Source organism: Cebidichthys violaceus, unplaced genomic scaffold (genome assembly GCF_023349555.1).
Source record: "Cebidichthys violaceus isolate CVI_PGR_0920_01 unplaced genomic scaffold, fCebVio1.0.p SCAF_8, whole genome shotgun sequence".
Lineage (NCBI taxonomy): Eukaryota > Metazoa > Chordata > Actinopteri > Perciformes > Stichaeidae > Cebidichthys > Cebidichthys violaceus.
This window is the reverse complement of record NW_027176964.1, coordinates 2,185,507-2,209,847: the sequence shown is the minus strand read 5'-3', so window position 1 is coordinate 2,209,847 and position 24,341 is coordinate 2,185,507. Positions and strand designations below refer to the sequence as shown.

Sequence of the window (24,341 nt, the reverse complement as noted above, 5' to 3'; positions counted from 1 at the left end):
CGGCAAGCAAAAACGGAAAAATTCTTATTTTTAAATCTTGGTTTCATGGTAGCGGCCCCTAGATTTCAATTAATTCAGCGGAATACTGTTCCGGTATATGTCGACATAAATGGAGAGCTTATTTAGATACAGACAATCAAATCTATCACAAAAGCAGTAACGTCAGTGTTCTCTCAGCCAGACAGCAGCTTCACAACACAAGAGACGCAGACTCACCAGCTTAAGTTTCCTTCTTATGTAACTTACAAACATGAACACACGTATTGTCCAGCACCCTCAGCAAAATAAATGCAAAGGTCAACAATAAATGATCATACGACATGTATGATCATTTGTTTGTTTGTTTCTTGTATTATGATGTGACTAGTATCCTGAGGCTTGTGTTCTCCAGTGCTGCTGTTCTGAATAAAAAATGCTACACTGGCGTGACATCACATTATACTGTACAGCAATGTATTACATAACATTCTTAACCCAAGATAACATGTAAATCAATGTGACATCACAAATCACAGCTTCTCCACGCCTTCAATGGAACACAAGGACCGTTACGCTGCAAAGACATCACACACACACAATATCTCAATGATGCAATGACGATCGCAGGAAGAAAGCAAGCGTGTAGGAGGTTATACAGTTCAGTTTCTATGTAAAAAAAAAAGCAACAACAGCACACTAATCCTCTGAAAGGTTGGATAAGACGGTCGCAGATGACAGATGTGCTTCCCTTGTGTGTGTGTGTGTGTGTGTGTGTGTGAGAGAGAGAGAGGAAGAGAGAGAATATTGTGCATGCGTGCATTCCGTCCTATAATAAGTGTGTCAGTGTGAGAGTGTGAGGCTGAACGTTTGTGTGTCGCAAATGTCGCTAAAGCTGCTGTTTTCTGATTGGCTGCTGCCCACACACACTCAATATGCACCCCGCTGGCACTGAGATGTGTGAGAGAGAGAGAGAGAGGGTGATGTAAAGGGGAAATAGGAATAGAAACAGAGCCCAGTGTTACCAGTTGACATCGCACCACTTCAACCGCTGGAACAGCAGGTAAGACACAACAACCCTCCTTATGTTTTCAGTGCTTTCGCTCGGCTTGAAAGTTCTTCTGAGGCCTCTGGAACACATTGACAAGAACGTGAATGAATCAGTGATCCACAAGATTGTTGTGTCTTCTGTGTGCTTCATACATTTGAGAATAGGTGTTCTGTTGTGCAGCGTTAGAGTTATGATACCTGAATAGATGCAACCTGTAGGGTAAACAAAAACACAGTCTGGTGTGTATTTGAAGAAAATGATGAAGATGTGTGATCTGTTCAGTCTGTATTTTCATTTGAATTAAAATACAGACTGAACTTAATGACTATTTTCCTAACCTAAGTCCAAGCCAAATCAATGACAAAACTACTGACATACTGCTTGAGTTTGTCTTTGACTCATAGTCAACACAACACATGGCACTGTTTTGTCTTTACATTATCCATCTAACAAATCCATTTTGAATCTAACAAATCAAGCACATTCCTTTCTCAAACTTTTGACCCCACCTATGAAATGACCTCATTTACCAGCAGTGGTAAAAGTCAAGTTTGACTGTCAGTCCATCCAAATCAAGAACAAGCTTCTCTCTAGATTCCTTATTGCACTGGTGTTCAACAATCCTCATCAAAGATCTACAAAATGATGTTCCCATACAACTAAACTGCATCATCATCATACATATATATTTGTAACCCAAAATTTGATCAAAGGTATCACTGTTCAGTCTCTAGTGGTTGCCAAAAGGCATTCTGGGAAATGTAGGCGTGGAGAAAAATGTGTGCTTAAATGTGCGATTAATCATGAAATATTTTCTAGAATGCACTGAGGGATTTAAGATCAGAGAGGGGAGATTATGTTGATGGGTTTAGCAATCCTCGATATGTTGGATTACAAATTGATTAATAATATTTGTCAAGTTAATTGACTACTCTCATATTTATTTATGCATGCCATCCTAATATTATGTGCAACTCCAATTTTCACAAGGAAATCTCCAGAAGCCTTGGAGAAACAACTGAAACTTGATCCATGTGTCATTATGATAGCATGACAACGTGTGAAACAAAGCTGGATGTCTGTTATCTCTCAGCCCGAGGGGTGAACGCATGTATTATGTTGCCCCGTGTGTGGATTGATCTGTGGGTGTGGAATACAGGAAACACTGTTGATGTTCCTGCAGAGTTAAAAAGCGTGTATGTGTGTGTGTGTGTGTGTGTGTGTGTGTGTGTGTGTGTGTGTGTGTGTTTGGGATAGAGCTGGCAGCACAGTGTCAGCTACCCGTGACCTTGTATTTCATCTACTAGTCAAGAGAAAAGCGTGTAATGATTTACACTGTAGGAAAAATCCAATAGAGCCATTTTGATACATTACATAAAAGTAGGATTACAATCACATATGCTTGATTAAAAAGGGAATCCCATCCCTTCAGTGACCTCTGATATGACATGATGCGTGACAAATTAAAGTAAAAACCATGGAGTGTATAACTCTATGGGAGAAATGAACAACGTTCTTCTAAAGGACATTCCCTGTTTTGATGATGGTGATGAAGGGACGCTCCAATCGGTTCCCATTGGTGTTGGGATGGGTCATAGCATAGGATTCACAGCATTATGTTTCTCCACTTATTTATTTATTGACCTCATGACATTTTCCACTGAGGTTCCATCGAGGAAGATTATCAATATTTATCTGACAATATTTCATCCTATTACCTAATGGAAGAAATATGTATCCATATCACTAGATAATGACTCCTGGACCAAAATCTGCAGATTCTCATGACAAATAAACCCAAATTCCAGCTGATTCAGTGTAAGGTAACACACACCACACTCCAACAAATTCAGCAAATAGGCCTCCATGTATTCTTTTTCTTTAACTTTTTATTGTTGTTTTGTTGATGATTTTTTTTTAATTCTTGTTTATTTTTGGGGTGTTGGCAGTGATGGTGATAGCAATAGTATAGGCCTACATTCTTTTTAAATTATTATTTTAATTTCAATTAATTTTGTTAAAGCTTTATGTATCTATATATTTTCGTCTCTTCTTCCTCCCTTTTCAAACAACAGTGGTCAATCTATTCTTACTTTAACTATTTTCTTTTCTGTCTTTCAGTAGAATATACGGTTATATAGCACCTATCAACAATACATTTATTGTGCCTTGTGTCACCTGTTTCCATATGCATCGTCTCACAGAATAAATCAAAAGAATTCAGTGAAACATTGAGCCGGTGAAGGATACACTAGGTAGTGATCCTGGCACAGCTTTGTCTTTCAGACTTGTTTTTACAACGTACCTCAGGGACATCTGTAAGAACTCCCCCACATAAAGACACCATGCACTATAATCTGTAGCATTACTGTCTGTATAAAATCGAATCATTTGTAATCTATAGCTGCCCCATACACTACACGTCTATTATTTACCATAAAGGGTTAAGAGCAGATTGTCACCAGATTAAAGCCCAAGTCATTAAATCAACAGTCTGGTTTGGTAGCAGCTCAATGATGATTTCCTATCTGAAGGTCAAATCTGGTTTGCTTCCCCGAGTGATGTCTCCCTCTCTTCCCGTTCATTTATCTGTCTGTCTGTCTGTATCCCTCTCTCTAATCTGTAGTCCTTATCCAGGGTGGCTGGCACTCAGTGTGTTTGTGTGTGTGCGTGTGGTGCCAGATGTGATCTGGTGTACAGTCACTGGAACCTTACCTCAGGTCACAGAGCTCACAAACTCTCTCTCTCTCTCTCTCTCTCACACACACACACACACACACACACACACACACACACACACACACACACACACACACACACACACACACACAGATGACATAACAATCAGTCGATGTTAAAGGTCATGAATCAAACTCCAAAGGGCTCATTTCATTTCATCCGTCACTTTTCTTTTTAATGCAACAATGGTGAGAATGTCATGATATATTTGTGTAATCAGCAGTGGTGGGACAGGTGTTACTGATGGAACGAATGACTAAGGCGAAGTATAATGTCTGCGTTATGACTCTGAGATGGAGCAGAAATTCAGACGCAAGTTGTGGCAATCAGGAGCTACGAGTTTTAAAGTACCTCTATGAGCTGGTCTGTTGAAACTACAATAACCATCCATCCATCCATCCATTTTCCTTTGCTTATCCGGGGTCGGATTTGCGGTGGCCGCAGGCCAAGCAGGCTGACCCAGACCTCCCTCTCCCCCACAACATTTTCTAGCTCATTCCTGGGGATCCAGAGGCATTCCCAGGCTAGCTGGGAGATGTGTTGATACCTTGTCCATGAAAGTCATGAACAGGACCGGTGACAAAGGGCAGCTCTGGCGGAGGCCAACACCCACCGAGGAACGTGTCTGACTTATTGCTGAGAATACGGACACAGTTCCTACTGCAGTCGTACAGAGACCGGATGGCCCGTTGTAACGGGTCCGGCACCCCATACTCCCGCAGCACCCCCCACAAGAAACCCTGAGGGACCTGGTTGAAAGCCTTCTCCATGTCCACAAAGCAACCAAGGAACTTTTTGACTACCGTAGCAGCCTCCGCCAGGGATATGGGTGCGCCCCCTCCCAAGTTTTCAGGTGCTGCCTCCTCTCCAGAGGACATGTTGATCGGGTTTAGGAGTTCCTCAAAGTGCTCTTTCCACCACCCGCCGATGTCCCCCACCCGGGTCAGCTGGCTTGCCAGAACCTCCTTGAGGTCAACCGAAAGTCCTCGTCCATGGCCTCCACGAACTCCTCCCATGCCCGAGTTTTAGCATCCGCGACCACCGCAGCTGCAGCCCTTCTGGCCTGCCAGTACCTCTCAGCAGCTTCAGGAGACCCCTAAGCCAACCAGGCCCGAATGGCCTCCTTCTTCAGCTTGACGCCTTCCCTCACCTCCGGTGTCCACCACCGGGTTCTTGGGTTGCCGCCACAACAGGTACCGATGACCTTCCGACCACAACTCCTAGCGGCTGCGTCCACAATAGAGGTTTTGAACATGGTCCACTCGGATGTCCCCAACCTCCCTCGGGATGTGTGAGAAGCTCTTCCGGAGGTGGGAGTTAAAGACCTCCCGGTATCGCTCTACCTCCTGCACCAGCTAGCGAGGTGACATTCCACATCTCTAGAGCTAGTCTATGCAGCCGGCGATCGGCTCACCTAGACCCCCGGCCCGGCCCGCTGCCCGGTCTGCATTGCACCCAACCCCGATGCTTGTCCCTGCGGGTGGTGAGTCCACAGGGTAGCTGCTCCATGTTGTTTCTTCGGGCTGAGCCCGACCGTCCCCATGGGCGAAGCCCGGCCACCAGACGCTCGAGTTCCCCTCCTGGGTCTGGGTGCCCCGGTTTCCCTGGTCCGGGCGAGGTGGCTGAAGACTGTGGGCTGCGTTTCATCTGGGTTATTTTGAACCGCTCTTAGTATGGGCTCTCCCCTGAGACCTGTTTGCCTTGGGAGACCCTAGGCACTACTGCCCCAGACAACATAGCTCCCAGGATCACTCAAACTCTACCACGTTAAGGTGGCGATTTGTGGATAACAATAACCAACTTCCTGTAATCTTTAGAACCCCAGCATGCACCTGTCCCTTTCACCTCACCTAGCATCTTTGATCTTTGTCTCATGTCTCCCCCTTCGTACCATGGGGATGCTCGCCTCATTCTTTGAAAATTGGATGGTATTCTATAGTTATGTTTAGAGGCTCTGGCATAGCTACTCCTTCTTTCCTCAGGTCTCTACTTTCTTGGGATTAGTAAAGCAGTTCAACGTGATCTCACAGGAATATGTGTTTAAACTATGTGCCACCATACACAGAGAAAATGTTGGTTTCGGCAACAAAACTACTTTGGAAAGAAAAGATCATAGTTTGAGTTAAGATCAGCACCTTAGTTATGTTAAATGACTTAAAAAGCCCTTTTCTTATTTGACTTCTCCTGGGTGAGTCTTGTTTTTGTTTGACCTGGACTTTGATTAAAACGTATTTCTTTTGATCCTGAGAACTTTTGTGTCCACCACAACAAGGATCTCCATTGATGTATTCTATGTTGTGAAATAAAACGTTAAAGTCTAAGCTTGTGCTACAGACCTTATTTTAGACATCCAACCATTGACTTTAAGACGAGGGAACCGGAAGTAAAGAAAATGCGTACTTATCTTCGTGTTTTAGGACTAATAGAGAGGCGAACTGCTGCCCCTTCTGATTGGCCACCACGTGACCTTTTTTCAGAAACTATGATACAATTTTGCAAATCAAGAAAGTTGCATAATTTTGTAAAAGTGTTGTATCAGACAATATGACTATTTGTAATTAGAAAGACTACACAAATCCGAAAGTGGTTAAAGTGGTGTCTTTTGCTGACGCTACTTCGCCTCTCTATTCCTGCAATACTCGTGAATTTAGTGAACATTACATCCCGATAGGCCTACTTGATAAGATGGCTATCTTTTACAGTGTTGGAGCCTGGGGGGGCAGCCGGATGCAGCAGGCGGTAGAGGGTTGATACATATGTAGAGAGAGGAATACAGGAGAGAGAGAGAGAGAGAGAGAGAGAGAGAGAGAGAGAGAGAGAGAGAGAGATGAACAATAGTATGCCAATACTGATTTATCTCTTCTGCTCTAATTCACCGGCCCAGGTCGATACATCCTTCCTCTCTCCCTCTGCTCCTCTCTCTTCACTCTCCTCTACCTCTCTCCAACACACACACACACACACACACACACACACACACACACACACACACACACACACACACACACACATACACGCGCGCGGCAGCCGCTTGTTGTATGCGTCCCTCCTCGCCCCGCCGGGTGGCCGCCTGGCTGCTCGCGCTGCCGTTGGGGAGAGGTGGAGAGGAATGCGCGCGCCGCGGCCGCCTGGAGATGATCTCGTTTTGGCTGCTGTGCTGGAAGCTGTTGGTAGGTAAATGACCGAATCAGCGACACGCGTCAACAACATCTTTTTAAAACCAACAGCAACACTCGTCCCGGGGTGTGTGTTCTTCTCGTCGCGCGGTGCAGATTCAGGCAGGATTTTGGCACCACGTAGCAGAGGTGTGTGCACAAGGCTTTGGCTTAGCTCGAGCTACGATCAAATCCCAATTTTCTTGGCGTCTGCGTGCGCTTATCTGTCACGATTTTGGTGCTTTGCCCGGTTTTTGGATGCTGCCTTATATAACACACTTGGCTCAGCGCTCCTCTGACAGACTAGAATATTGTAGAAGAACAGAATAGTATGGTGAGAATGTAACCACACAGAGCAAAATGAAACATGTGAGTACACCAGTAGAAGATTCGTGAAATGTTGAATGCTTCCTGATGAGGCAACATACCTTTAATTATGCCTCATCTTCGACACATGATGTGTAAAGCTGTTCTGTAATCCTCCCATCACACACGCACACGCACACGCACACACACCCACACATACAAACGAAGAGGTGTCTGATTAAACGGTGCTGATGAGGCCGTCTCCAGCTGTTGATGGAGGGGCAAACAAGAGGTTTGAGGCTGGAAGTTGATTCACTTTACAGGCAATGTAATTCAGTGTATGAACGGCTTTCATATTTAATATCTGGAGTTGAAAAGTTGTGCTCGGGGACAGAGGCCATAGGTCCAAGGTGAAGTGATGGGAAGCTTGGATTAGAGCTGAGAGCTGCTGCACAACTAATAACGCTCCAATCCGTCCCCATTTGTTGTGATTTAGAATAGATTGATTGAATGAAGACAGAATCATCTATCTATTAAATATCCTATAAATCCTCTCAATGTCTGCTCACCAGCAGTATATTTGACTTTCTTTTGACTTTTTTTGAGGTAAAATAAATAACACTCAAAATCTGGTTGTAACATTAAACTGTGGTGGTGCCTGAAAATGCAGATTGCATTATTATTGTCAACAGAACAGCGGTGCATGTTGTTATCAATGAGAATGATAATCACAACCAATTTCAGGGGCAGATGGCGGATATATGAGAGGGAGAAATATTGAGTGTCTTTGACAGTATTTATGGAAAAGCCAGTGATTTAGGATGCAACAGAAGTGTTCAATAAATGGGCATCATTCTCAGTTTGTGGAATGCTGTTGTGGTTTCTTTTTAATCCCGACCTTAATCTTTTCCAAGCCACAACAAATTGTCTGACGATGGCAGAAACCATGACTGTTTCTGCCATTTGCAGATCATGATTCTGCTCTCTGATGTCTTTTTTTTTCTCAGATTCAAAATGCATGCTTATCAGCAATCAGTTGAAGAAGTCATTGGCTGTAGGGTGAACGTAACATGAAGGAAATGCCTATTGAGCTTAATTCAGGGCTGGAGTCTCAGTGCTCACTAGCGTCACTGATGCAGAGGCATTACATTATGTTCCTGAGGCTGGGCTGCATCCTGCAGTTATTTCAAGTCTAGTGTTTGTTCATATTTTTAGGTTAGCAAGCATGGATAGCGATATTGGAATTATCCTATTTTATTTGTTGAACTTCTGTACATCTACTATCTCATCACCTCTATGTCACGATATGCAGCTCAAGTAGGCCATGTAAGACATTCAGATGACTGAGTACGAGTAATGGAATCGTATCGTGATCATACATCAACATATTGTCATACAATTATTTCATCTAAATGGATGATAACAAGCACAGCACACATTTGTCAGAAAGTCTGATCAAACTGTTATATTAATACAACTATTTCCTCTATGTGATTACTATGTTTTTGTGTGGACGGATGTAAACATAGTCGGTGAATAGCTGGAAATGTTTTTTTTATTTTTTCTCTCTATGATTTTTACTTGAAACTGTTGCGTTCATTTTGCAGAAAATTCAAAAATAATTAGTAAAAATATAATATAATATAAGTATTTAATCACACAGGAGTATACAAACAGAGGCATTACCGTGTGATTATTTATAGATCCTTTATTTATTGACCTAGCAGAAAACGTGCTGTGTTGTGATATATTGTTATCGAGATATGAAATGACATTTATCTTGAGAGAAGATTTTGCGACATGTGTGAAGTGAAAGAGAACTGACTTTAGCAGCTTGCCTGCCTCTGCAGCTATACTTAGTGTTACCATAGCAGCACCTCTCGCCTGTCACCAGCACATGCCTGGAACGACAGACCATAATAATCTGCTAGCCCACTCACAGCCAACGCATTGCCACCATGGTAACAATAAGAAGGCTTGAGTTTCAAACATTAACAGGGCCTATGCACTGCTGCAATCTATTCCACCGTGTGTTTGTTATATGTGACTTGCTCTATATGTTTATATAACTGTCTTCGCTATTTCCTTTTACTTTTTTGTATATTCCAAACAAACCACATTTTTCACTTACATAAAGCAATATAGCATTTTTGTTTACGGTTGAATCACTAGTAATGATTCATGGGATCCCTTTTCTACCAGGAAAAGAGCTGAGCAAAACAAAGTTACCGGAGTTCATACTCACTGTATTTCTCTCACTCTGTCTCTCTCACTCTGTCTCTCTCTCTCTCTCTCTCTCTCTGTGTCTCTCTCTCTCTCTCTCTCTCTCTCTCTCTCTCTCTCTCTCTCTCTCTCTCTTTCTCTATGTCTCTCTCTCTCTCTCTCTCTCTGGAAATCCTGGCTTGGAGTGTTTTATGCATGTTTGTATTCTGAGGAGTTTACTAGAACAAGGTCCTCTTTTTGTTACATAATTACAGCTTGTGACATCTTTTACATTTTTTTGCAAAAAACAAAAAAAGAACATCCAAAGCCCAAAGTTGAAAACTGAATAGCGAATATGTAAAATATTTGAATATTCGGATCCAGACAAATTGCAAGGTAACAAGTCAAAATTCTGTGATACAAAGTGGAAACTCTGATTATTAAAGTCACAATTATGAGATAGTAATACTACTAGTAATAATAAGTAGGGGTGGAAGGTATAAAAGGTATAGGGAGTGTACAGTATAATACATTATTAAAGCTACTAATGCCTTTAGTACTTTTGATCATTAGTATTTAAATTTGATCAATTTATTTGAATTGTTTTCAGTGAATAACCACTATAGGTGACACTAACAAAATAAAAAGATAATGTTGTTTCACATTGACTTTTGGTCGGTTGAAATTATGCCATGCAGTTGATGTACCAGTGCCTCAAAATCTTACCGTGATATAAATGTTAGGGCATACCGCCCAGCCTTAATAATATTTAAAATGTCACAATTGAATTATTTTGTTATAAAACAAATACTTATACTAAAACTAGCGTCTTAAGATTTACAATTTCTGGCGGGAATGGACTTCCATACAAATATTGTATGAATAACCATAACACGTTAAGAATGTATTAGTATTCAGGCTACAATGAAGTTACCTCGTTATAATATTTGTGTCCACAGAGAGCGACAGCTGGGCTAAGGAGGACAACAGCTGAGCTAACGGATGGTAACCCCGACAACGGTAGCTCCGGCAACAATAACCCTGTCGACGACTCTCCCAGTCCTGTACGGCCAACGGATCCAGTTACCATGGAGATCAGCTCATCGCCACCGCTAACAAACACGGAGAGTGAAAACTTGGTTATCTGGGACAGCCAGGAAGTAGAGGAGCTCCATTACCCAGAGGTCCATGGGCTGAAGCAGCCAATCGGGGACGAGAAGGAGGAAGAAGAAGCTGCAGAAAAAGAAAATGTAATAAGAGATGCAGATGAGTGCGACTATCTTGTTTTTGCAATAGGAGAGCAAAAGGGAGATGATGAAGGAGGTGAAAGTGAAGGAGGACAAGACATAGAGAGAGGAGGAGAGGAGGTAGAAGATGGAGGAAGCGGGGAAACGGAAAGAAAGGAGGAAGGGAGTGGAGATACAGAAAGAGGAGAAGGAGGAAGAGGAGACCAAAAAGAAGAGGAGGAATGCAGAGGAGAGACAGTGGGAGAGATGAGAGATGGTGCTCTGTCAGAGCTCTTCTTCATCTCCTGCAGCCCGGTGTGTCCTTCATCTGAGCCTCTGATTGTCACGTCAGGTCCTTCAGAACCGTCTATAGACGCCATGTTGCATGAGGCCTGGGGTCACGACCGTGGCAACAGAGATGACCTCGGTGACAGTCACCTCAGCGACTGCCTCCAAGCTGAGCTGGCTATCGTGTACTCCGACAGCGACGCAGGTGACGACCAATGGGCTAGCTTCGCGCGCTGTGATGTCACCAACCACGAAGAAGCAGGAGGGGGAATTCACGATAGTGTCTGCGATGGAGAGAGCAAGGAAGAGGAGAGAGGAGGACGCAATACGGAGAGAGGGGAAGAAGAGGGTGAGGCAGAAGTAGAGAGTGAAGAAGAGGGTGAGGCAGAAGTAGAGAGTAAAAAAGTTGAGCAAAGAGAGGAGGAGGAGAGGAGGGGAGGCAGGGATGGTGATGATGAAGAGCAGATGATGTCGAGGAGAGATCTATTCCTGCGCTCACCTTCTGTCAGCTCCACAGCCAGCTCCACAGACCCTGACAGAAAGGTAGGACTTCTTTTTATGTAACTTTGAGCCCAAAAAGTTAATTTCCTGTTCATCTTGGCTCAGTGGTAGAGCAGGGTCGTCCTTCCATCAGATGATCGTCAGTTCGATCTCCGGCTCGCCAGTCCATGCACCTTGCATGGTAGCCCCTGTCATCAGAGCATGAATGGGTGTGAATGGGTGAATCAGGACATGTAGAGTTAAAAATGCTGTGATTGGCCGAGAGACTAGAAAAGCGCTTTACAAGTGCAGACAGAAGACTATCCTATCTTTTATGCCCAGTAGCCCTATGCATTATGTTCACATTATATGATTAGCAAACAAATATTTACTGTGATATTGGGGAGTAATGTCTATATGGCCGCCGCTCTGCACTGTTGTCATATGGCAGTTACAGCTAACAACGCTTACCCGACCAGTAGTGTCCTTGCAGAATTCTAGCACCCTACACTGTTAGCTCGGTCAGCATGTTTGCCGTAGTCGCCGGCTAATGCGCTCCCATGATCAGAGCCACTGAGCGGCAATCAATATGCTCTCAATCTGGTATTATGCACCTTTAAACGTTGTGTCTGGGGCACATTTAATAATGATACTCACTCTATATATGAAGGAGATATACGCTACTAAAACATTGCATTTCTACGTAAAAACTTACATTAGCAGAGTACGTTAGAACTAGCGTTAGCACTTCTATGCTACGCTAGCTACTGAAGGAATGTTTACACATGCTGCTTTAGCTTTTTAATGATTGTAACAATGAATAAAGACTGACCTGGTTATACAGGAGCAGTCAAAATGTGAGTATATTACTTGAGGTAGCTCCGACAACGTGACAGAGGAGCAGCAGGGGGCGGGGCTTAGCAAAGTGTCTACTATGTTCATCGCAAGTCCAGTAAAGAAAAAGTATAGCAGTGTGACCTGTATGTTGGGCTGGGCGATAAGTGGATATGAAAATGTATCAGTCAGTTTTACAATTTTACAATCAGTGTATAGCTGGAAATATTCACTTTTCTCTTTCTATAATTTAGCTCTAAAACTGTTAATTTTGCACTTAAGTTCTTAATTAAATTAGAAAATACGTGTGTGAGTATATTACAAGTATTTAAGTCACACAGGAGTATACAACAAGAGGCTTGAGGAATTTAGCTTAGCACCAAGACCTGCAGCAGGGGAAACAGCTAGTCTGGCTCAGTTGAAAGTTAAGTAAAGCTCCCTTATTAACATGTGGTGTCTGCTTCATCCGTAGATATAGAGGTAAATTAAAAAGATGACAATTTGTGGCTTTGGTGGTTATCAAACAACAGCTGGATGCAGCGACACCAACCTGTGTCATAGCTGGAGATGGGAGGATTAAATATTTTTTTTAAACAGCATGTAATCCATCCCCTATGGAGACAGCAATGCCACTCACTGCCAATACAAAATCCTGATGAAATCGAATGACTTGTGTTTGACTTGTGTTGAGAGTTGCTGTCCCCTGTGGGCCACTGCAGGTAATTCATGGCAAAATTTGGATAATGGACCACATGATGTTACTATACAGACATCAGAATATGTGAATCCTCCAATACTTGAGTTATATTTTCATATTCTCCCTTTTCCTCTGAAGGTCTTTATATTGTAGCACATCTGTTAAATTGTTCAGTCTCTGTTTATTAGTAATACTGTATGAATATTAAAATGCTTCTGTGGTGGGTCCCATCTTATGTCTGTTCTGAGACTGAAAACAATCACCAATCACCTCCACGTGTTTATTAGTTTGATTGTGTGTGATTGTGCTCTTTTCTCTCAGGCTCCCGTAGATTTCTGTGTCCGAGAAGAGACCCACAGTGAAAATGTCTCCACTGAGCATGTGGACTTCCTGTTGGCTCGCCAGCAGTGGAGGAAGATGGAGGAGGAGGTCAAAGGTCAGCCAATCCCCAAACCAGGGCTCAGAGCTCAGGGGAGCTTCCAGGGCACCCACACTTCACTGTACCCCCCCACTCGCAGCCCCCGACTCAAACACAGGTAAACCTGGGAGTTATAACAGTTCACTTGTCCTATTTGGATGGAACTTTATCAGACACTATTTGTCCTTCTGACACTAGTTGAAAAATGTAATTTATAAAAAAAAAAAACAGCTTAGTATATAATACAAATTGTTATATTGTATATATTTTAATTGAGACTAATCACTTTTTCTATAGTAAAGTTGTCGACTATTGCTCAGAAAAAACAACAACATTTGAGGATGTCTGATTGGGCTTTAGGAAATTATGATGCGCATTGTTCACTGTTGTCAGAGATTTTATTGGCCAAAAGAAAAAGAAGTGTGTGTGTGAGTGTGAGTGTGTGTGTGTGTGTGTGTGTGTGTGTGTGTGTGTGTGTGTGTGTGTGAGTGTGTGTGTGTGTGTGTGTGTGTGTGTGTGTGTGTGTGTGTGTGTGTGTGTGTGTGAGTGTGGGTGCTCCTCTGTCCAGAGTACTGAAACGGAGTGGGGAATGATAGAGAGATGCGGTTTCTCAGTCTGATTGCATTTCGTGGTTGTAAATAGAACTTTTGTTCATTGTGCACTTTATTGAGATTCACGAGTCTTAAAATCAGCTTGAACAGAGGTAGAGATGTGAAAGTGTGTCCTTCATGTATATTCAGCTGCCTTGATAACTAGCCCACTATTTTTTGTGTTATGTGAATGGAACAATGCTACATTTTGTTACTAGAATATACAAACATACATGTTACCCCGTTAATACAGTATAAAGTAAACAAACTATATAAAAAAGACAAAACAAAGACCAAAGACAAATACAAATAAATACAGACAAAAACTATAAATTCAATTAAATTTAATTAAATGATACTAAAGATGTTTTCCTCTACATCTTGAGAAAAAAACCCAAGAAAATAGCTCTCTTGTCTGCAAAAGTCAAGCATCATGTCGGTTTCATTTTGGCGGACAGTCACATATCTGATCTGATACACAATATAAATGAGATGCTGTCAGGCGGAGTGGAGAAAACTTCAAAGTCAACAACAACTTGAATGGCTGTGTTTACAGGGGAATTTAGAATCTTCAATGGAAACACAACTCTTTAGCTTTAGTTCATCTTAACTTAAGCTGGATTTCCTCCTGTCCCCTCAAAGGGAGATCCATCCACCTGTGCCCAGGGAACCCACCCTGTCCTCCACCCTGTCCCCCAGTTCAGAGGACTCAGGCCTGGATGACTTGTCCTACCGCAGCCCGCTGGAGGAGCCGGAGAGTGCAGTGGAGAGAGAGATCCGACTGACTCTGGAGAGGGAGGAGCGGCACCGCAGAGAGAGGGGGGTGATTACACAGGGCCTCACTATACCCAGGTAACAGAACATTATCATTATTATTATTAACAGGGAAAATAAAGTGCTGTTTTTCTTTTGCTACACTTCAATAATGTGCCATTTCAGAGTATTGTAGATTGGGTTAGTATCAGGGAGAAGGGGGGGCACGCAGTGTGTTCTCTTGCTGGATCCCTTCATCAGTAACCGAACAGAGGACGAGCTTTCTGTCACTGTTGCTTTGTTTTAACTCCACCTTCTACCAGCTCAGCTCGTTTGGAAAGAACCAGGTACCGTTCACTAGTCGAGCTGTACCGAGCAGTGGAAACGTGGCATTTGTTCACCAGCTTGTCATCAACTTTGTCTGTCTGTCTGTGTGCTGCTGGGAAAGTTATTTACTGAGGGTTCATTAGAGCTGACTGTTGAAACCAGTTTGAGAGTGTGTGTGTAGGCAGGAAAACCAGAACAATGAGCGAAGAAAGGCTTCACTGCCCCGCAGAGCTGAGGAGAACTGCTGAGTTGATGATAATTCTCTGTTATGGCACTTTGGGCCAAACCTAATCGTCATTTATCACGTTAACGTAAAAAGATTTAAGAAATATGGAGATGCAATATTGCATTAAAAGTCCAACCAAATGTTTGTGCAGAATCACCTGTATTCCAAGCCAAAATATCCTAAATGAACTTGTTTCAGACTGATTGTTCTTTTTCTATTGTTCTGTGTGCAGACCCTCCACCTCTCAGACGGGACGATCTCCACCCAGACCTCCAGCCTGCCGCACCCCCACCTTGTCCATCTCTCCATCCCCTTCTTGCTCCTCTTCCCTTCCCCGTTCTGTCTACCATGAAATGACGGCCAATAATGTCATTATCTTGGAACCCGACTGCTCCAGCTCCGCCTCCAGGAACCGCTTACTATCTACCGCAATCGGGGGCCTCTCCGATTGGCCGATTAGCCAGGACGCTGTGCCTTCCGGCAACGTCATCGTTGTGGAAACCTCCAACCTCATCATTCGCAGCGCTTCCGAATTCTGTCTAAGCTCCGGCCCCGTGTCCACGGAAACGCAGGAGAGCACCTTCTCGTCCAATCCGTTCTTTAAGCTACGCTCCCTCAGCAGCCAATCGCTGGTGGAGCAAGAAATCCGCATGGTGAGGCAGAGGGAGGAGGAGTGGAGGAGGCAGCGGGAGGAGATGTGGAGGCGGGGGAGGGAGGAGGAGTGGAGGAGAGGGAGAGAGAGGTACGACACTGTGCTGGTGTCTCCGGGCCTGAGCGATAACATCAGTTTCAACGGTACGTATACGAATCATGGCCACTTATCCAAGTATCAGGAACATTTATGGGGACATGAACACCAGAACATCCCAGAAACGTTTGACTGTAATGTTTAGTTGTGGTGCAGAGAGGTCAAACAGTTCGACTGGGCACCAATCAAACCGAACCAACTGAACCGCTGCTCTCCTGCACAACATTTGATGATTGCCTTAATTGAAAAACATTGGGGGGATTTAGTTGAAAATAGTGTCAGGATTGTTTGCAGACAACAGTGTGTTTTCACCGTTCTTAGTCCATTGCTGAACAGAACACTAGTTAATACTCTGTACTGAATGTATAGGATGAAAAATACATTTTAAAAAACTGCTTTCAGCCTACAATGATAATGTTATGTAATAATAATATAATAAGATAATTATTTTTTTCCGGTGAGATTGAATTGTCTTTTTGTTTCCTTTGTTTTCATTCCAGTGCCAGAGGTTCTAGACAGATGTGTGTCCTCTCCTTCGTCCCCCTCCAGGACCCGCAAAATGGAACGATCCAGCATGTCTTGTGACCACAAGGTTTGCTTACATACACACACACACACACACACACACACACACACACACACACACACACACACACACACACACACACCCCTGTACGATCTTTGTGTGGGCCCTCATTGACATAATACATTCCCCAGCCCCTTACCCTAACTGTAACCATCACAACTAAATGCCTTAAACCTCAAACAGGCCTTCGAAGAGGTGAGGAGCAGCCAAAATTGTCCTTACTGTGATTGAATTCATCAGTCAATTGACCCATAGTTAGGTCCCGCCCCAAGAATACAGACTGGCCAATCATAGCGTAACATCGGCTAGCTCCGACCAGGGTCCGACAACTGTACAGCTCTGCTCCCAACACTCTCATGCATTGGTTTCAGATTTTCCTCACTTTCAGGCTGGTTTTGTAGATTTCCTATTTAAACCCAGCTCGGCTTTTCTAAGTAGGCTAATACATATTAGACACACAGCATTCTAGGCTAGCCAGCCCGGTCTCTTAAAAATATGTTCCCATGCAACAAAACTGCGTTGTCAATTAGGTTTCAAGGTAAACGTAATTTGTTCTTGATTTATCACAAATAGATTTCAAATCATAGTCCGCAAAAGTGCACATCAGGAGGACATTGAGCTGGATCAATCATACACTGGGCTCATCGTGTCAAATGCTACAATGACTTCTATCACCTGCCGCTCAGCTTTTACATTTTATAGAACCGTAGAAGCCGGTAAAATGTCAGAAAGGTGTAAAGAAATAGAAACTGCCCCCAAACCCACTAACGAGTCTGTTGTACATCCTGAAAGTTGCATGAAATGACATCTTGTGTCCACGTGGGGGCAGCGCAATAAATTGACAACACAACACTGACGTGTTGACGACAACTTTAAATCTGAAGCAGTTGGCTAGTTACAGATCCAGTAGAAGCAGAGACACAATATCATTCATTTGGAGTTGTGTTTCTGCTCTCTCTCCTCCTGAAAAAGCATCTGGTTCTTTAGCTGCTAGAACTCAGTATTGATCTATTGATAGAAGTATTGGTGATGGAAATGACTTGTACAGTACACAGTACATACACAGTACTTTATAGGACATATACAACTCACCAATGAGCAAACATTTAACTTAACGTAAGATTTTATTCCATGACAGTAATATTTACTCAGACATGTCATGTCCTCCCTGATGCACTGTTTGTAATGTTTACTCTCACACAGCAGCTGCTTGTAGTTCACTGTGTTGGATTGCTTCATGTATCAGTACATGGCATGAAAATCACATTTTAATTTTTCAAATTTGTTCTTTTGCAATTTCTATTTTGGGTAATTGATTTCTTCCTTTACTCGTTCATTCATTTATTAATTGTGAACTTTCTGATTTATTCAATCAGTTGGACTGATTAATTATTAAATCTATTAGTTCACAATTTAGCAAATATATTCATTATTCGTCATCACTCTTGCATTCATGCGTCTAATAATTCCTCCAACCATCCCGTCCTTTGTTTATTTTTCTATTGCCCCATCCATCCATCCATCCCATAATCCATCCAACTATTTCCATCCATCCACCCATCTTGGCTCCAGTGGTTCAGCTGAATGTCCCCCTCCCTCCAGTTCCCCTCATCCCTCTCTTCGATGCCAAGACGACAGAACGCCATGGCGCAGCGATGGGAGGCCTCCCTATTAGCCAATCAGAAGAAGGAGTGACCAACAACAACGCTCAGCTGTCAGCCATTTAAAAGCCAAAATGACATCTTACTCTGTTACTTCCTACTTCTGTCCAGAAAAAGTCACACAGTGTACTGCAATGTTTGTCAAAACTTTGGGTTTGAACCAATGGGTCACAAATGTGTTGCCTGTGGGATGCCCTGTGAGAAGAGGACTGTTTCTGTCTGTAAGCCTGGTTTCAAAGATTAAGGTTTGGGTTTCCATAATGCTTTAATGTCTGAAAAAGTCCAGAAGTCCTGTTTTTGAAGTCAAACTGGTCTTTTGCATGATCTGTGAAACATTGTGACACAATGGGCCTGCAGCCACAGTTTAGACATTTTTTCTCATATGATAACTTGTGTGGACTTCTTAGGCTCATTCCCCGGAGGCGTATCACAATAATAACCGAGTATAAAAGTGCAATCATAATAACGCCACTGTTTTTGACATGTGACACAGACTTTATGTGAACTGCAGATATGTCAAAATCTGCGGTCCTGTTAATATTTGATATAAACAGCACTTTGATTTCTAGATGTTTATGAATTATGGTACTAGTACAACTGTAGATACGTTTTGATTTTTATGACTATGACTGACTGTAATGCAGTGATTTTCAAACTTTTTCTGGGCAGTCGCATTTTAATTTTAGATATTCATTTAGTCTCTATATTTCCATGTGACTAACAGCATAGAGCGTTTATTTTAAGATATTGTAGTTATGCAGAGACTTGAGAAGTTACATGCAAAAATGATTTAGCATGTCGTGATCTTTTTCAAATTCATAGTATTATAAAGGTGCCAACCCAGACTTTAAAAATCTCTGCATTAAGCCGGGGCCACACTGTGCAGCGCAGACCCGCTGTGTGTGTCACGCGCTTGGTGTCCACACAGACAGCGTTAATGCTGCTGCTGCTGCCAGCCCGTCTTTCTACAACAAGTTTGCCATTCATAATGGCCAGAATGTTTCATTTCGTTTCATTATAATTTAATTTATATTTGTTTAAGAAGTTAAGAAGCGTGTGCTCATTTTCAATAATAATAACAATCCATAATTAAGAGCCGGCACTCTATTTATTTATGGAGCCATGCAAGTCACTGCATTTTAACACTGCCCTGCAAATATTTAAGAATAAAAGCCTTCTGTTAACAAAGTGAAGGGATGCTGTTCCAGAAAGATCCCTGAGGACTTTTATTTTGAAACGTAAACAGGACGTGTCCTGGGTTTATAATAAATATTTATGTATATATATATATTTATATATATACGTTTTCTGTCTGCAACATGTTCTAATGATAACGACATTGAAACTGTTGCTGGTATGAAAAGATCATTTTTACAGCCTCCCTTTGCTGTGAACTGCGTAACAGGCAGAAAAATGAGGCGAGTCCTTGAATCTCTATTAGAGCTGCGCCGCTCACACAGACAGTGTGTCTGCTCTGACCTGTCGATACGGGCGCCCAAATAAAAAGCAAGGGAGTGTGGCCCCGGCGTCAGTGAAACGTTATATAAAGAGCCATCGATCAAAAGAGTTTGGATGTTCCAGGTTTCCGTGTCAGCCATTTTGGCTAAACAGTGCTAGCTGCTAACGGAATAGCATTTTGGTCACTGTCGCACAGACTGTAGCTTCTGCCTCTTCTTTGGAAGAGGTTGGTTGTTACCCAGAACGAGGCGCATACAGGATTTTTTCAGGATATTGTACCTTCAAAGTTGCAAGCCATGCTAGTTTTCTTTACTCCTACGTCAGCATGGCCTGGAACATGACATGGACATGTTGATGTTCAATAGTAGCCTAAAAATAGACTCATTTTTTAAATAATGAAACCTTTTATTAGATAGCTACCTATTGTAATATTAGTTTTGGTGAGCTCTGTTTGCCCATTGGCTTTTGAAGAACCATATGAATACAGGTTCTGATGTTGCAGCAGAAACATCACAAGTCAACTGGTGACAGGAAGGCTAAAGTAGCCGGGTTTCCATTCTATTGTCCAGCGAATTTTAAGCAAACTTTTGAAACGTCGCAAAAAAAGAATTGCGGAATTAGGTGGGTTTCCATTAACTGGCTCGGAGCGAATGAACAGAGTAGAAGAAGTGGAGGTTGTGAACCGAAAACAAAACAAGTCGGCTTGGCCTCGATAGGAAAATGGAGAGAGGTCTCTGTTTGCCAACTTTGTATTGTTCTTTCATGTCAACTACTATTGATCATGTTTTATGCAGTTTGGAAACAAAGACAATTCAATTTATTTTGTGTAGCCCAAAATCAATTTTTTTTTTTTTAATCTTTACAATCTGTACACATACGACATTCCTTTGTCCCGGGACAAAAACCCTTTAACTGGGTGAAAAAAAAGGAAGAAGAGGAGGATCCAAAGCAGAAATAGATGACCAGTCATGCGAGTTAAATGTTCACTCAGTCAGAATTTACTCTGTTAATGCTTTCTTAATTCATTCAGCACATCAACTCTTTTTGGACAAAGGCAAAAACCTCCTCAAACAAGGGTAAAACTTTTTTTTATCGAAATATGCTTCCATACAGCTTTTCTAATGCCACACTTCTAAATGGGCACAAAATATTAAACAAAGCTTTTTTCTTTTTTTTAAACATCCAATATGGATGGCTGACACCTGACTCCCACAGGGACCCCAATTTATGTTTCCTAGGATGGCGGAGTTATGACCCGCCCTACTTTGCCTCTGATTGGCTGGTCATCGTTGCCTTGGTTGGGTGGGTGGTTGGTTCGGCTGAGGCATTAGCAGTGAGATTGCGCCATCCTAGGAAAAATGATATCGCCACAGGGACATGGGCGGTGCGTTCATTGCTAGCTAGCTTACAGCTAATGTCTGTATAGTTTTTACATTAGCTGTTTAGGGCAAATAAATAATCAGTGTATGTCAAAATTATACGATTAACTCAAATATTCCCATCCAGTCTGAACATGCCTTGAAAATGAGCTGTCATTACCACATTTGTATTATGTGTGGCAGTGTGAGCAGGTTTCTTTTGTTTGTTTTTATTGCTACGAACTGTCCAAACTCTGCTGTTCAAGCAAAATAACTTGTGCACTTCTAAAATAATCAGATATTCTAATCTAGTCTAGTGAAGAGTTTTACATATTTTTATGTCCTGTCCTGATTCCTAAAAAGAGATTTCTTGTATTGTATTTTTGCTGCATATATTTATGAATTGAGCAATGCTTATAAATCCCTAAAGCTTTTATTTGTAAAAGGTTTCTAATATATTGTGTCAGAGTGAATTGGAAGTCTGCAATGTTTTTAGGCAGATGACTCTTTTCTGGGTGTGCATGTGTAATCCATTATAATAGAAATCCATCCTCCATACATAGAAATCCATCCTCCATGTTTCAGCTAGTCAGAGCTTACTTTAGTTTGGCTTCTATAGCTGCAGAACAAGCTCACTCACTGGGTTCCCTGATAAACTCAACTCCACTCGGCTGTCTAGCAAAGGTGCATTCAAATCAACTCAGAAATTAGATAGTGACAGGGTTGAAATAATACCAGGCGAGTGGGATGTTAGTCACATTATCGTGACTATGTTTTGAGTGTGCTATGAGCATTGGTGTGATGTCACAACTGTGTTACAGTATAGAATACAGTACAACTGATCTGAACCTGAAGCTGCCTCTAAACATATGATGAGGCTTGTATCTTTATTTTCTGCAATCAATTTGGAGAGGCCAGGTTTGAATTTCTTCAAATCTATCTTAGTACAAAACTGTATTTAATGTGAAAGAGATGTTGGTTACAATTTCCCTCTTCATACTGGCTGTAACAGTACAACAGACTGACGATGTAAGAGACGAGGCACAAAATAGTCCTCACTCAGTGAAAGTTCAGCTGAAGTTAATGAGGCTTCAGCGGTCAAGATGCTATCTTCGTCTGTGACGGGGTGCGTTAGTCCCTTTGATTTCTCTTCCCCATCTTACTATGCTAGTCTCAATGTACATGTGAGATATACAAGCAGGTAGTTTTAACCAAAGGAAAAACCAACCGTTGTGTTTCTTCATGAATATGAGATTGACAGCGAGGAAATAGCATGACTTTGCCATTGTTTCTCTCAACCTACCTGGTCCACATCTTATCTAGTGATTTATCCTATGAAACAAAACCAGTTTGATGGACTGTACCTTTGGAAGATATACACTTGATTTGACTTACTGTAATTGCAGTGTCCTCATATTAGCTTTATATTGTATTGTGTCTTGTTGCCCATCTCTTCTATTGCAGCACAGTCGGCATGAAAACATGTTGGCAATTTGTATGTTTCTGCAAAACCGTGGATGCGTTGAATACGGACATTTTTGCAGTGGCGTAGTATAACAAGCGGAGAAGATGACGTAGTATATGGAGTGACCGTGGTATAATAGCGTTACTGACTGTTACGTGGTACAATAACAGGTATAAGAAAGAATGTTCTCTAAGGAGGGCAGGAGGGGTTATCACACAAACACAGGACTTTCACCCAGGTGTGAAACTAAAAGTAAACGTTGAGTTTATGATTGCATCATACCGTTGTTACACTTCTAACCAAATGTTACATTAAAAGGCCGGCTGAGGGAGAATGTTATTTATTTTGTCTAGTTACGTCGGATATGGTTGTTACATTGTTGTGTTCTTACTTTGTTACGTTGTTACTTTGTTACATTGTTACGCTATTATTTTAACACAAACCATGATCTTGTTATTTGAGGCTGATATGAAACATATTTCTGAAAAGCATTTTTGCATCAGAAACGTACAATGCCAACATTGTTTCTGGCGACTGGCTTGTCTTCCTCAATGTAGGAAGAGATCCTGTCAGGGCCAGCGTGGAGAGGACCAAGAACTGTTTCAATGTACCTTTAGCATGGGACTGTTATTTTAAGGTAGACTTGAAAAAATCGGAACATATCCTTTAAGAATAAAAATCTAGGCGCTGTGATGTCATATGGGATTCTGAGATGAATTGAATGCATAATAATAAGAACTGCTATGTCCAAAGCCGGGCAGATTAGAGGTTGAGCATGTCATGGCGGTACTGTGTTAGATGCACTGTATGAACGCACATAATACACACCCTGTGAATCCACATCCATGCCTGGTCTGCACCCTGTTTTAGTTGCATCACCTTAACTATCTAAGATACTTTATTACTCCACAACACTGCTTATAGTGTTTACAAAGGACGTGCTCTTAGTCATGAAGTTACATTTCTGAATGGTAGTGTGGTCATGGCACCTCTTAATGAACAGGCAGTGAGCTGACACTGTGTGACAGAATATTCTGTACGGCTCATACAAACAGATGTCCAGACTATCACTGCTTTTCCTCACTAGCCTAGCATCACTTATTCTGGTTCTGTTTATTTATTAGTTTATTTGCCTTGAGCTTCAGTCATTTATTATTGCCAAATGGAAGGTCAGGTGATGACATCTTCAATAAAGCGTGTGACTCCTGAAACCTGCTGTGTGGTCACCGTCTCTTTATCTTTCAGCAACCATGTTGATGGTCAGACACAAACACGTTTTTTATTTTTTTAAATATATTTTACAGAAAGTAAGTAATCCTGACTCCAGTTTGCAGAGATAACTTCCTGAATGGAATAGGTTTTACACAAGTCACCATATAAATATCATTATTATATATAAATAATATTGACTAAATAGGATCACTCTCCAGCATCTCTGTAAATATGGCAAATAATTTAAATACAGATACAGGTATGAGCAATAGCTTATGGTGGCATATATGATCAAATCCTGAGATAAAAAATACGTGCTTGAAATGAAACGATCAAACTGAAACTGTAAATGTAAATGCACAAACACTTTCCTCACTAGAAATTACTCCCTTGGGTTTCCTGAAAAAAAAAAAGATACTCTGACACAGGAAGTCTTTATTGTCAGATTAATGAACGCACACCATAACAAACAAGGAGAAGAGAACTCACTGCTGCAAGTGAATCCATCAGATTTCACTTAACATCACATCACATGCAGTGAAGAGGCCTGTGAGCTGATCACCTTCTCAGTGATGGTTCTGTGTG

General features: G+C 42.0%; 1 protein-coding gene across 4 annotated transcripts; it reads left to right on the top strand.

Annotated features, from left to right (window-relative positions):
- Positions 1-967: 967 nt before the first annotated feature.
- LOC137865965 (pinin-like) lies at positions 968-23,759 on the top strand. Of its 4 annotated transcripts, none has more exons than XM_068701574.1 (7): positions 968-1,039; positions 10,389-11,486; positions 13,276-13,490; positions 14,605-14,814; positions 15,501-16,063; positions 16,517-16,608; positions 18,205-23,759. In XM_068701574.1, the coding sequence occupies exons 2-7, from the start codon at positions 10,518-10,520 to the stop codon at positions 18,295-18,297; spliced, it is 2,142 nt and encodes a 713-aa protein (XP_068557675.1). In that variant the 5' UTR covers positions 968-1,039; positions 10,389-10,517; the 3' UTR covers positions 18,298-23,759. The 4 variants fall into 4 exon arrangements, with proteins under 4 accessions (XP_068557675.1, XP_068557672.1, XP_068557673.1 ...); XM_068701571.1 differs by lacking the exon at positions 968-1,039 and adding an exon at positions 6,602-6,936; XM_068701572.1 differs by lacking the exons at positions 968-1,039; positions 18,205-23,759 and adding exons at positions 6,602-6,936; positions 17,979-18,198.
- Positions 23,760-24,341: the final 582 nt, after the last annotated feature.

Bases quoted from the DNA above. Each gene is read 5' to 3' on its own strand.
- LOC137865965 (XM_068701571.1), top strand. From the start codon at position 6,805: ATGCGTCCCTCCTCGCCCCGCCGGGTGGCCGCCTGGCTGCTCGCGCTG. The intron at 6,937-10,388 runs GTAGGTAAATGA...TTGTGTCCACAG, and splicing joins TGCTGTGCTGGAAGCTGTTG to AGAGCGACAGCTGGGCTAAG. The intron at 16,609-18,204 runs GTTTGCTTACAT...CCCTCCCTCCAG, and splicing joins GCATGTCTTGTGACCACAAG to TTCCCCTCATCCCTCTCTTC.